At 42.8% G+C, this 14,387-nt stretch overlaps 1 protein-coding gene across 1 annotated transcript; it reads left to right on the top strand.

The window, feature by feature from the left end:
• Nucleotides 1–11,130: 11,130 nt before the first annotated feature.
• On the top strand, nucleotides 11,131–12,656 carry LOC111591134 (AT-hook motif nuclear-localized protein 17). Its single transcript, XM_023301998.2, has one exon. The coding sequence runs from the start codon at nucleotides 11,525–11,527 to the stop codon at nucleotides 12,260–12,262; it is 738 nt and encodes a 245-aa protein (XP_023157766.1). The 5' UTR covers nucleotides 11,131–11,524; the 3' UTR covers nucleotides 12,263–12,656.
• The last annotated feature ends 1,731 nt before the right edge of the window (nucleotides 12,657–14,387 follow it).

Below are 14,387 nucleotides of genomic sequence, written 5' to 3'. Positions count from 1 at the left end.
AGTCTTCAAGGACACAAGATATAGAATGAGCTCCCCCTAAATGTATGCATCAAGTACTCGAATTACTTGTAGCATGCACTTGATTCAATTAAGATTCTTAGAGGAGTTCACCATATATCTTGGTCAAGGCATAATATATTTGAAACAATTGAATTTATGCTAGAGAACACATATCGTTCCCCAATAGAACTAATCCATGGGAGACATGTGGTAAATATTTGATCATTTCCTTGGAACCACTCATCCTCATTTGATGTTCTCCAAGGTGTGAGACTACAAAACATGAACTTGAAGAAATCATTAGCCTCACAAGATATAGGCTAAACTCTTCCTCAATTTGTGCATGCAAGAGTACACAAAGTACACTTATGCACATCAACAATACGAGGTTAAAGGAGATGTTTGCACTATATCTTGGTTTAACATAACATGCTTTACATAGATGATGAAAATCAAACCAATTGAAAGTTTAAGAACTGAAAGTATATCAATTGAAATCCTAAAGGGTAAAACATGCTAATATGAACCTCAAACCTCATAATGAAGGATATCACATAAATATGTCACTACATCTTCATTATTTGGTTGACAAAAAGTGTAACTCCCTTCTTGAATGACTGTGCTTTCTTTTCTTTTATGATTTCATCCAACCAAGTGATCTTGAACTTTATTCATCTTTGCTTGGTTCGATCATACTTGATATGAGACCCATTGAAACTCAATGATTGAAAGAACCAAGACTCTTATATCCGTAGATTTTGAATCCATCTTGAAAGCACTTGGAAGGACCTTATTGAAACACTTAGAAAAGAGAGCATTAGAAACACAAGGGAGGGTTTCACAAATGATGATCCTTATATACAGATGGCAAATGAATCATCATTATTGAAACCCAAAAGGATAGACTAAATTCCTTTAAATTAGTGCACACATATAGTTGATGTCAAAGTTATATGCACTATTGAACATTTTATATTGCAAGGAATTTAACCTATACTATGGTACATCCCACTAAGGATAGAATACTAAAACAACTGAAGAAGAGGAAGTTTTCATACCTTGGCCTCTTATCAACTTCTTCTTACTTTAGTTGAATAGTATCCTTTAAGCTTGTGATTTATCCAATTTAATAATAAGCACCATCTCTCAACATAGATTTTCTATGGATAAACTCAACACAAGAGATGGCATTAGTAGCACAAGCACTAGTTTCTTATTTTGCAACCCTTTATATGTGGAAGGCAAGCAAGTTGCTAAAATAGAGAAACCTCATAATATGGACTAAATTTCCCTTGAGCCCTTATGCACAAAATATTTTGAATGACATGGATAATATGCATGGTTGTTCAATGAAGTCTAAAGGGCTGACTTAATCCATATTATGGTGAGTGTCTAATATAGAAGAATCAAATCCAAATTAACTAGATAGAGAATACGTCACATAATTTTGGATTGTTGACCATATGATAATATTCATTCATCTTCCAATTGGACATTTATTTCATAATAAAAAACTGATGTATATCCTCAAGTGCTTCTTTTTCCTTAGTGGCTACACAAGTCACAAAAGAGATAAGATTTGAAAATAATATGCACTTGAGATTCAGTTGTTACCACCCTTGCTACTATCTCCAAATATGATTTATACATTCATTATCAAGCACCCAACTTGATCCATTGAAGGAGTAATCCTGCAAAACAAGTTTAAGCTTCATATCTTGGTACCCAATTTGAATTGGGTCCTTTGAGATTAGTAGTAAGAGCCTTGAATACCCACACAATCCTTATTGTGGCCTTTCTCTTTGTGTAGGCACCCACATATACTTGACAACCATCTTACATGGTTTCAAGTCAATATTTAATCACATAGATAAAAACTAGAGTTAAGAATAGGAGCATTTTCTCCTTTTATTAATACATCATTGTGTTGCCTTCTTGATGATGAACCTACCTTGACTTTGGGTGCACCTAGCTTATCAAGGTTAGTCGCACAAGCATTCATATCATAAAGACAAGTTATGCATGGAATTTACAACTTAGTGATCTAATTCAATGTGAAGCATATGGATACCGATTGAAGTAGATTTCTAAGATATCAAAATATGGGTTTCCAAAAATTTAGAGAGTATGGATCACTAATTGTACCTTTTTACCGTTTAAAAAATCATATCCATGTTAGTGCATATGTATGTGATGAATATCAACAAAAAGGATTCTTATGCACTTTTAGATTTAACGATAAGGAAATTTAAAATGCATCAAGAGTAGCTATTTTGAAAACAAAGATTACAATCCATAGGAATGAGATACCATTTTTACCATTATGAATTGAGTTAGTATAGCTTACTCAAGTGAAACTTATTCTCTATGACACAAGATATATAATGTTCTCCCACTAGATATGTGCATCAAGTATTTGAATGACTTGCCACATGCACTTTCAATTCAGTTAATAGTCTCATGAGGAGTATATTACATATCATGGTCAAGGCATGACAAATTTGCAATGAATTAACTTATGCCTAAGAATACTTACCACCATATAGAATGTACCATTTGTTATACCAATTTGACAGATCTTACTATCTATGGTGGTGTCACCTTAGTATTCTTCTTTTCATCATTTGTGGAGACTTCCTTCTTTGTTATCTCTTTTCCTTTTAAAACTAGTCGATAAAACACTTTGAAAAGAGGTATTAGTAGTACAAGGAAGTATTTAATGAATGATGATATCTATATATGAATGGCAAACAAATCATCATTTATGAGGCGTAAAGGCATAAATTAAATTCCTTTTAAGTTAATGCACATGGAGCAGTGAATTCACAATATGCACTAATTTACAAATTTAAGCCAAAAGGAATTTAACCTTCATATTGACATTACTTTCCATAGAATAGATTATTACCAATTGAAAGAATGTCACTTGAAAGGAACTATTATTGGTCACATACCAAATGAAACAGCTAGTTCCATACCTTTGCCTTGAGCATTCCTAATCTTTATTTTAGGTGAAGATTAACCTTTAATGCTTGTGATTTTACCAAATGAAAGAGCACAATCTCTACTTATGAATTTTCATGAAATAGCTTAAAAGAGATTGCATTAGAAACACAAGCAATAATTTCCTATTTAGCAGCCTTTAGTATATGAATGACAATAAGCTTACTAAAATAAGGAAACCTCATGATATGAACTGAGTTACCCTTACAAGCATCATGATAACACTGATTTAAACAAGGTGAAAATAGCATGATTATTTAATTAAGTTTACATGGCAAGTTTAATTCATAGCATGGTGAGTGATTAATGTAGAAGACTCAAAACCAATTTAAACAAGAAGGAATACATCACATTGTATTGGATTGATCTTCTTTGAATGTTAAATGACACGTTCCATGTGAGAAACACATTCTCATGTTGTGAGACTACATAAACACTTAGATAAAAACATTAGTCTCACAACTCTAGTCATATAGAGAATTCCCCTTTTGATAAGTGCTTTAAGAATTTGAATTTCTTACTTAGCACTCTATTCATTTAAGAACATGGGATAATCCTCTTTATGTCTAGGTCATGGCAATAATACGATAATTCATTTGAAATATGCCACGAATTAATTATCATCAATTAAAGTATGTAGATTGCCACAATATCAAAATATGAACTTTCAATCTACCATATAATTAGATCTTTTCCAAAGCAAGGTAAAATATATAAGTTCATTCTCAAGTGCTTCATTTTTCCTATGTGGCTACAAAAGACACAAAGGAATATACCAATTAAAAGCAATGTGCACTTAAGAATTAATTGTTACCATCCTTTGGATATCACTTGGTTGTAGGCCTTTTGCTTGATTCCCACAAAGGTTAATCCTTATTCCCTATAACACAAGTTCTTGCTAGAGATGAATATGAAGTTAGTGATATAACAACTCAATTCATCTTTGGGTCAATCTTAAAGGATAGACAATGTAAGATTGATAGCTTGAGATAAGAATTGAGTTAAACCGCTCAAGCACCCCCAAAGCTTCATATCATCTCTGGGTACCTGCAAAACTTATTAAGTACATTTCGGTACCCATTTTTGGATGGGTCCACCAAGGTTAGCTAATAAGTACTTAGGCACCCAAATGGCCTTTGTGCTAGTTTTAGGTGAACTAATTACCTTTCTAGCACAAATGTCATTTTTGGGTCTCCTAAGCGAATATGAATGAATTGACATGGTAGGCTTAGGATACTTACTCATGGGACAATCCTTGCATAGGTGTCCCTTTCTTCGGCAAGTGTAGCAAATCTGATTTTTAATTTTGCAAGACTCCTTCTTCCCTTGCTTCTTGTTTGCTACATGGTTAGTGAGCCTCTTTCTTTCTAAAGTTAAGCCACTATCCTTTGTGTAGGGACATGACTTAATCTCATGTCCCTTCTCATGACATTGATAACACTTTCTAGCGCATCTTCTCTTATTTGGAAGAGTGACTTGTTTGTTACCTTGTGTGGAGCATGTGGAGGCGTGGTTGAGACACTTGTCATGAGCTTTGGCTTTCTTCTCTTGATGTTTGCTCATGTCCTTCTTGGAAAGCTTGATATTCTTTTGAAGGGGTTTTGTGCATGCTACTATTGTCCCCTTCTCAAGCTTTTTCACCATATTATCACGGTTATCTTGAGAAGGTTGAGCATGACACTTTCCCTTCAATTGAATCAAGCTCCTTTTTAGCCTCTCATTTTCTTCCTTGAGCTCATTGTTTTCTTTTGCATAGGAAACATTACTTGTTCCTGAAAGTTTTAGCTCAATGGAAGATTGGCTTTCTTGAGAGCAACATTTGTTAGCACATGATAATATAGTTTCTGTTTGAGTACATGTGCATAAGTGAGGTTGGTATGATTTCAAATTAGTTAACACAACCTCATGAGCCATTTCTAACATGATATGTGAATCCATAAATTTATTATGAGAGCACACAAGCATATCATGTTTTTCTTGCAAAGCTAGATTTTCAATATTTAGCCTTTCTATCGTGTTCCTGAACATAGCATTTTTATTTTCTAATTGAGCAATATATGATGAATGATTAACAACTTTAATTTGCTCAATTGAAATGTCTTCATACCTTTGGACCAAATCATCATGAGAGCACTTTAGTTTCTCATGCTCTTTGGTCAACTTCTCTAAGTCTTCGATTTTTCTAATGAGGAAGTCTTCTTGCTTATGAAGCATTTCTTTTTGTTCTTCCGCTCTTTTCATGAGTTTGAGCAAGCTCATCCGATGTTTCTTGTTTAGCTGAGCGAAGAATTGTTGAAGATCATCCTCATCTTCACTATCACTTTCTTGCTCCTCCTCATCCTCACTTTCGCTTTCACTGTCACTCCCATTAGCAATAAAGCACATATGAGAAGTGGATTTGAAAGACAAACCTTGTGAAGAGGTGGATTCGTCGTTTGGTCTCCATCGATCATTTTCTTCTTCAATTTTGTTCTTCGCCTCATCTTCCTTCATTTTGAGGAACATCCTTTCGGCGATTCTCATGGCAAGATCTATTGCCATAGGATCAACATCTGCACCAAAAGATGAAGTCGAGACAATCTCAACTTTTTCAAGCTTAGAAGCACTTTCGTTTCTTAGTCCCCCTGACATGATCTTTTCCTCACGCGGTTAAGCGTTAGAACGAGGATTAGGCTCTGATACCAATTGAAAGTTGCCTAGAGGGGGGTGAATAGGCAAGTTAAAACTTTTTCAACAAAAACTAGAAGCAAACTGGGTAAAACTGAATTGATCTCGAAATTCACCCAGTTAACTTTGGAAATGAGATGTTCTAAATGATCCACAGGGTTCAAAGTAGTAGATCTGAGAAGGGCACTTCTCAAAATCCACACACCAAAAAGATATAAACAAATCTTTCACGGAATGGTGAGAGAACGAAGAACACGAATAAGCACAATGAACAAGAACACAAGAGACACAAGATTTATCCCGAGGTTCGGTCACACCACCAAGGTGCCCTACTTCCTCGTTGAGGCGCCCACAAAGAGTCGGGTCTCTTTCAACCCTAATCCTCCCTTTGCCGACCACAAAGGTCAAGCCCACACACTAATCTTTGCTCAAACGAGCGGGTAATACAAACTTTCTTGTGGTCTTCCACAAGATTTGGAGACTCACAAGAGACACCTAGTCGTCTAGGAGCTAGAAGCTCCAAGAGTAATGAATCCACAAAGAACTCGATGTAGTACCAAAGCTCGAATGAAAAAGAGTAAGAGAGATTTGGAGATGAAGCACAAAAACCGCAACTCTCAAACTCACTCAAAGATTTCTTCTCCAAAGATTTGAAATGGGAGAGGCAAGAGGTGTGTGAGAGAGAGTGGGAGGTGTTTCTCAGGTTGGGAATGAAGTTTTGTGCGTGCTCTTCTGTGGGGAGAGAGGTAGGAGTGAGTATATATAGGTGGGGCTCCAAAACTAGCCGTTTTTGACTTTTCTGCACAAAAACCGGTTGAACCGGTTTTCAAAAAGCTGCATACAGCTTTTTGGCTGACACAGCAGACTGGCAGAAAAAAAGTGAACAGTGCAAAAACCGGTTGAACCGGTTTTAGAACCGGTTGAACCGGTTTCCACCAGACAAAAACCGGTTGAGTGTCCAGCTGAACCAGTATTTTGAAAAAGGGTGAACAGTGCAAAACCGGTTGAACCTGTTTTAAAACCGGTTGAACCTGTTTTTCCAAAAAGCAATTTTGGCCAAGATAGACTTTAAAAGGTTGTACTACATACTTTCACTAAGGATTAACAAGGGTAAAATGGAAGTTTTGGATCAAGGATTTTTGAGCTTTAGTACCAACACCAACCTTCTTTTTGGATCCCCCTTGATAGTACGACGATTCCTATACTCGAGTTAAATAAAATATAATTAAGTAAACTCCTTGAGTCATTGGTGTCTCAAGTGTGATTTCTCCATGGTGTTGCTTCATAAGGATCACAAACATCTTTTGTTCAACACTTAGCAAACTTGTTAGACCTTTAAATGTGTTGTTATCCAAATCACCAAAACTCACAAAAGGGATGAATGCACTTTCAGTATAGAAGAACAATAAGCTATAAATAAATAAAAATTAGTATTTGCAAGTTAGAGTGATCAAGTACAGGTGTTGTTCTTGTTAGATAAATATGTAAGAGGCTAAGAAAGATAGCATATTTACAGGCGACTGCCGTTAACGCACTAATTTTTTGGCGAGCAGGGCGACGCGCTCACCAGATGGCCTTGTCGGTGGAGATGGCGCGGAAGAGCGGAAGCGATTTGCCGACGGCGGCGACGCAGCAGCAGGTTAGAGCGATGCTATTGGTGTCGGGAGCAATGGCGGGCAGGGGGCAAGGCGTCGAGCGGTGGGGGAGAGAGACGACCACCAAGCCATGGGATTATGGGAAGTATGGGAAGGAGACTGGGAGAGGGATCTAGAAGCTTCGGGGACAATCCCAGCAAGCAAAATGGACGAGGGGAAGGGAAGAGAGCTCTTTGGGAAGGGGAATGTGGAGGGGACGACGAACCCTAGCAAGGAAAACGAATGGGGGAGAAGGGGAAGAGCCGCCGCGCTTACCGGGACTGTTGGAGCACTGGCGGCGGGGTCTGGAGCCTTGTCGCCGGAGTCGCGGGCGGGCGAGGAATGTCGCCGCAGTCGCAGACGAGCGAGGAAGGGTGGGTACGGGGGGAGGGAGTGTGAAATGCAGGAAGGAGACACAGAGAGAGAGAGGATAGGAGAGAAGAAGCGTCACGAAGCCTCCACACACAAGCGCACGCGAGAGAATAGGAATCGTTGATCAACGATCGAACGGTCAAGAAAATTCGGCCGACGTGGATAGGCTCTCTGGCCACGTTTCCTTGCTGCTTTAATAATAAGGAATTCCAGTTTGAAATATAACTTTTTTTCTACATGCATTGCCACGTATGTAGACATACTATGCATTTAAATGCATAGTAAAAACTATATCTCTAAAAAAACGAAAAAAACATCTTATATTTTGAATTTGCAAAAGCATTTTTATGATATGATGATGAAAAATTACTTCAATGTGTTTTGGACCTTTATTCAGCCTATAATTATAAGAAGCACTTATTATTTTTCCTCGTCAATACTCGCATGTTGGTTGGTTAGATTAAAGCCACTATTATCATTAGAATTGAACCCAAAATTTGTGTGTCACCTCCTCCTTTGTTCTCCCATACCATGATAACCATCTCCATCATGACTCACTCATATACAACTACGCTTGAGTGTTTTTGCCACCGTCGCTAATAAAAACACTAGTATTAAGAGAGGTGGGAATGAATTTGCCATCAAACCCATTGAGACTCTCTCTCTCTCTCATATACCCTTAGGGTAAGGAATAATGGTTGGAAACTTAGTTTTTGGTGATCCTTCAGCAAACAAACCGTCATGCATCACAACACTCGGCAAACAACCGGACACAAGGGGGGAAAGACAATCACCACAACTGTTATGTGTGGAAGAAAATTCCCTACCGCCGGCTGCATGCAAACAACTCTGCAGCTTGCTTTAGATTGTTGACGCGTGTCTATACACCAATCTCAAAGAAACAGAGCCCACAACCACCTTCGTCTCGGCTCAACTAACCATTCAGCGGCTCGGCTAACAGACTCCAAAATAGAACCTTACCTGCAGACACCTACGATTAGCTTCCTGCAGGCCGGCTAACAAACCCCTCCTTTTTTCTCATCTACAATTGCTGATTTAGTCGATGTGCCGCTGCCGATCATTGCCTCTCCTGCGTCGCAGCGATTCGCCTCTTCCCAGTCCGAGACAAAAGGTAATCTAGCCGTCGCTGAAATATATCAGTTTGCACATATATTTTTTAGGCAATCATCCAGCACCATAAATCCCATCGTCTAGGAACTAACGACCACCATGTCAAGAAGAGGGAAGAAGTACATGGCAGGACAAGAGGACACGACAAGACATCCCGTGCTCCCTTCTGCACATGAAAACACACGCATGAACAAACTAATTTGTGTTGTGATAATGTGAAAATACATTGAAAACACGCATGAACAAACTAGTTAGTGAAAATGGTCATGGCGATGAAAACACAATTCCTGAATCAATGCCATATCAGGTAACATGATTATGCATAATTTTTTTAAAAAACAAACTAATTTGTGTTGTGATAATGTGACATTGTTTACAACACATTTTACAATAGGTTGTTAGTAAGTATGGCCCAACTGTGATAGTTACTGAAGTTGGAATGTCTTTTGAGTCGGCAATGAGCTCTCCGGCAAGGCGCTGCTCCCGTGCGGCCCACTGTCTCCTGCTGGTCAAGCTTCCCAGTTGTGGCCTTCGTCGTTAACAAGCTCTACGGCAAGGCACTGTTGCCGTGTAGGCCACGCTGCTGGTTAGGCTTATCAGCTACATAGAAATTCACATTTCAGATGAGCCAAGCCGGAGGAATCTGAATGGTTGGGTTGAGCCGAGACGAAAAGGTGGTTGTGGACTCTGACTCTGTTTCTTTGAGATTGGTGCACGGACACATGTCGACAATCTAAAGCAAGCTGTAGAGTTGTTTGCGTGCAGCCAGCGGCAGTGATTTTTCTTCCTTATGGGTCCATTGCACCTTTCATTCCTTGCTGGTTAGCCCAAAATATGAATATAACCTAGCTACATTCAGATAGACCAAAATAAAGGCCAATAGATTAGGTAGACAAAGAACAAAATGTTCGTTGACAATAGGATAAAATCTAGATATATGACCTTTATATAGGAAAAAAATAGGTTACAGTATGATGGTGGCAATGGATTTGTGTGAGAGTGGAGAGAGTTGGAGATACTAGGTAGATAAATTGGAGACATTAATATGTTCACTCAACGTGCATGGATTCACAACATGTGTCCACATACACATGCATCCAACGCATAAAAGTAATGTGGTTTTATTGGTGACCATTTCTTCGAAATGCAACAACATAACAATTATGTGTTAGATGCATGCGCATGGACATTCCTTAGATAGAAGGTGGTTGACCAGGTGAAACTAACTTTTTTTAGTTTGTAGCATTTTGTAGTTCATTTTTGCAGAGAATTACTTTAGGAAATCAGCACATAACTATCTCTCTATATATAGGGTGCAGATACACACCTGCTGCTAGATGAAAGCTGCTCTCCCTTTTGAGTGGTCGTGGTCGAGTTCCTTTTTTTTTTTGAAATGGAAACGCATTCCATAGCTATTAAGCAGCTCCAGGCACATCGCCGGAGACAAGATTACAAATGAAGTCCGGTGCATGATCTAGCCATAAACTAGAGTCAACGTCACCTGAATTTGCTCCATGAGCAGCTAAACAGTCAGCAACTAAATTACAGGTTCTTTGACATTTAGATACAATACAGCAAGCAAACTCAGAAATCATTCTACTCCTTATTTCCTTGAATACTACGCCCAAAGCAGAGAGGTCATATTCTTGTGAGGTCAACGCCGTCTTCAGGATCGCAGCATCGGTTTCAATCATCACATTTTGCATTCCAAGGAAAGCAGCCAGCTCCAAACCTTTCATACAGGCGACGCTCTCAGCATGAAGGGCAGTCGAGTTCTGATCAGATAGATAGATAGATACTCTGGTGTGGAGTGGTCGTACACTGTACAGGCTTGGCTGCTTCAGTGCGCCTGCGGCCACGGAGCACGCGCGACACTAGCCTACCTAGAGAAGCAGCAGGGACGGAGAAAACTGCAGCTGCAGCAGGCCACGAGGAGCACTACGGCCTCAACGTTTCCAGCCTTTTGACCCTTGCGAGAGAGGCGGCTGCGCGTCGAGGCGAAGTGGACTGCGCGCGGCCTGCAGCCATCAGGACCAGGAGCACGCACAGAGAGAGAGAGAGTGACAGCATACAGCGGGCCGCAGAAACATGCCATGCCGCGACCGCGACGGCAGCCAGGTAGAAGATGCCAATCTTGAGGCTTCTGCTTTCCCATCATGCATCATCGATTTCAATCCCTGCTTCCCGTCATGCATCATCGACTCAATCCGAATTCCAGGGGATCCATTTTGAATAGTAAGGAGGGGATGCGTGGTCAAAATCTTCGTGAACGCTAAATCTTGAAGATCATCTGTTCCAAGTTCGGAGAAGCGACCCATTTCGGCGACGCCATGGACGGGGATGATTGTCGCAGGCAGGCTGTTGCCGCGGTCAGCCGTCCCCGACGCTGCCTTTGACTACACCGTTGCTTGCTCCAGGCTGCATGCCGACGCCTCCCCTCTCAGATTTTGATTCGACGGAACGAGACACATGGCGAAAAGCGGCAGAGCAGCCACGGGATTGGACGTCGTCCCAGCAGGCTTCGAGAGCCGTGAGCACGGGCAAACCAACGGTGGAGATCATTCTCTCACTGCGACTGCGAGTCCTCTGCTCTCTCTCTCTCTCTCCCTCCCTTGGATCTCTCTACAAATACCACTCCACCTCGCTTTCGCAATACACAAACACAACACAAGTGTGTTTCGTTTCCGTCCAGCAGGAAGCTAGCCTCGGCGTCCGACATGGCCGGCGAGAAGACGGCGTCGTCCGGCGCCACCGATCTGGTGGATCCCGCGACGGCGACGGCTACGGCGCAGAAGAAGCCGCGGGGGCGGCCGCTGGGGTCCAAGAACAAGCCGAAGCCGCCGGTGGTGGTGACGCGGGAGAGCGAGGCGGCGATGCGGCCCGTGGTGCTGGAGCTGGCGGCGGGGTGCGACGTGGTGGGCGCGGTGGCGGCGTTCGCGCGCCGCCGCCGCGTGGGCGTGTCCGTGCTCTGCGGGCGCGGCGCCGTCGCCGCCGTCACGCTGCGCCTGGCCGCGTCCTCCGCCGCGGTCACGCTGCACGGGCGGTTCGAGGTGCTGGCGCTGTCCGGGACCGTGGTGCCGTCGTCGTCGTCGGCGTCGGCGTCCGCGCCGGCGTTCTCGGTGTCGCTGGCCGGGGAGGGCGGGCAGGTGATCGGCGGGACCCTGGCGGGGGAGATGACTGCCGCGGATGGGGTGGTCGTGGTGGCCGCCGTGTTCGGGAGCGCCCAGGTGCACCGGCTGCCCGCCGCTGGCGCGGAGGACGAGGACAGCGGCGGTGGAAGGGAGGAGGGAATGCGCGCGCAGGTGGCCGTGGGACTGGGTGGCACTGGCACCGGCGGCGGCCTCGTGGTCGTGGGGCGGCAGCACGCGCAGCAGCTGCCAGAGGTGGGTCTGTGGGGCCAGCAGCCGACGCCCGCTCACGTTCGCGGACCGGTCCACGCTCTGCCCCGTTTCTAGAGGCAGTTGGCAGCTGCATGGCGTCCTTGTGCTTGGCGCGTGACGCTCTTTTGCCCGGACACGGAGACGGCTCCCTCCGTTTTTGGTGGCGGTGCCTTCAGACTGTCTTCAGCGGTTCCCCCTAAATTTGTCCCCCTATTTCCCACTCACGTGCCACGTCAGCAATCTCTCTCCCCCTATATCTCCACGCTCTACAGCGGTTCCCCCTATAACAATCCTCTATACCCCACCACACCAATATTATATACTTTCCTCATCAACTAACTCAACTACCATGAAATCTTAAAATTATTTTTATTAATTATTTGCATAGTACACGGGGCATTTTCGGTCTACATGTAATTAGCGAACTTAATAATTGCTATTAATACGTTAGTTTTAATACGTTACGATTTTATGGTTTTTAGAAATACAAATTCTCATTCTTCCAGTACACGACACCAGTGGCTTCCACGACACGACTGGCTTATACCGGAAGCCACGACCGTCTGGCTTCCTTCACACACCTAGGGCACCTATAAATAAGGTACCCTGGGGTTTAGCTCCACTCATCTACACACTCACCTCTTCTATATCATCCGCCATTCCATAAGAAGTCCGTAGTTCGTACTCGTAGTTGAGGTCGTCATGGAGTCATTGAAAAGCCTTGTGTTCTCCTCGTCATCCGACGATTCCGACGATGAGATTGAAACCTTGTTGCTTGCCCAACATGTTGAGCACCTTGTACAAGGAGACACGAGCACGCGCCGTAGGCGCTCCGCATTTCCTCGCCGAGTCATCCATAGGGACCACGGTGCTGGAGAAAATCTCATCAAACATCACTACTTCGGACCAAATCCTGTGTATCCAGCACATGTTTTTCGTCGAAGGTACATTTCCTAAGTTATGATTTTACTTTCATTTGTAGGTTTGTTTTTTCATTTTTTGGTTTATTTTCGTTTATAGGTTTCGGATGCATCGTCCGTTGTTCCTACGTATCCTTCGTGCCGTTCAGCGAGAAGACGAATACTTCACTATTCGTTGTGATGCAACAGGTTTAGCAGGGCTTGGTCCATTGCAAAAAGTTTGTGCAGCATTGTGTATTCTTGCGTACGGGTTACCCACCGATGCGGTAGATGAGTACATACAGATTGGACAAACTACCGCTAGGGACTGCCTTATCCGTTTTTGTCGCGCAATCATATCTTCGTTTAGCGAACGATACCTTCGTATCCCTAACCACGACGACATTGCTCGCATACTACGTGTAAACGCAGAGAGGGGGTTTCCTGGTATGCTAGGCTCTATCGATTGTATGCATTGGGAATGGCGCAACTGTCCTACTGCATGGCGCGGACAATTTTGTGGGCGCAATTCTAGGCCAACAATGATACTAGAGGCAGTCGCTGGGTACGATTTGTGGATTTGGCATGCCTTCTTCGGAATGCCTGGTACCAACAATGATCTAAACGTGCTTCATCGGTCACCTGTGTTTGATCCGTTACGTAATGGGACGATGCCACCAGTGAACTTCACTATTAATGGGACTACTTACAATTTCGGATACTACTTAGCAGATGGAATATATCCAAATTGGCCTACATTTGCAAAAGCTATTCGCCACGCATTTGAGGAGAAAAAGGTTCACTTTACAACCAAGCAAGAGAGTTGTCGCAAAGACATTGAGCGAGCTTTTGGAGTTTTGCAGGCAAGGTGGGCTGTTCTACGTGGACCTGCTTACGGTTGGGATCGTAATCACCTCGCAGAGATGATGACTGCTTGCATTATTATGCACAACATGATTGTCGAGGACGAAGGAGATGGTGCAGCTAATGTCGACTTCATTGGGCCTACAGGGCCTCCTGAACCGTGCAACAATACTGGTGAGGGCCGCAACGAATGGCTCAACAATCATATCCGCTCCGAGTTACCCAACGATCCGGAGCAGGACATCACTTGTCAGGCAACATACTTGTCTTTACAGCACAACCTCGTAGAACACCTCTGGGCTCGTCGAGGCGCCATGGGTTGATGCTTTGTTTCCGAATTAAGTGCTACACCAATGTTATGTTCTTTGAATTATGAACTACATGATGTGTACCAGGTTTAGTAGTCGTCTGTGGTTTGTATGTCCGTAGTTCATAAG

Source organism: Zea mays, chromosome 3 (genome assembly GCF_902167145.1).
Source record: "Zea mays cultivar B73 chromosome 3, Zm-B73-REFERENCE-NAM-5.0, whole genome shotgun sequence".
Classification (NCBI taxonomy): domain Eukaryota; kingdom Viridiplantae; phylum Streptophyta; class Magnoliopsida; order Poales; family Poaceae; genus Zea; species Zea mays.
Note: the sequence above shows the minus strand (reverse complement) of the source record. Positions and strands in the feature narration are given on the sequence as shown.

Coding starts and splice junctions, on each gene's coding strand:
- LOC111591134 (XM_023301998.2), top strand. CDS start 11,525: ATGGCCGGCGAGAAGACGGCGTCGTCCGGCGCCACCGATCTGGTGGAT.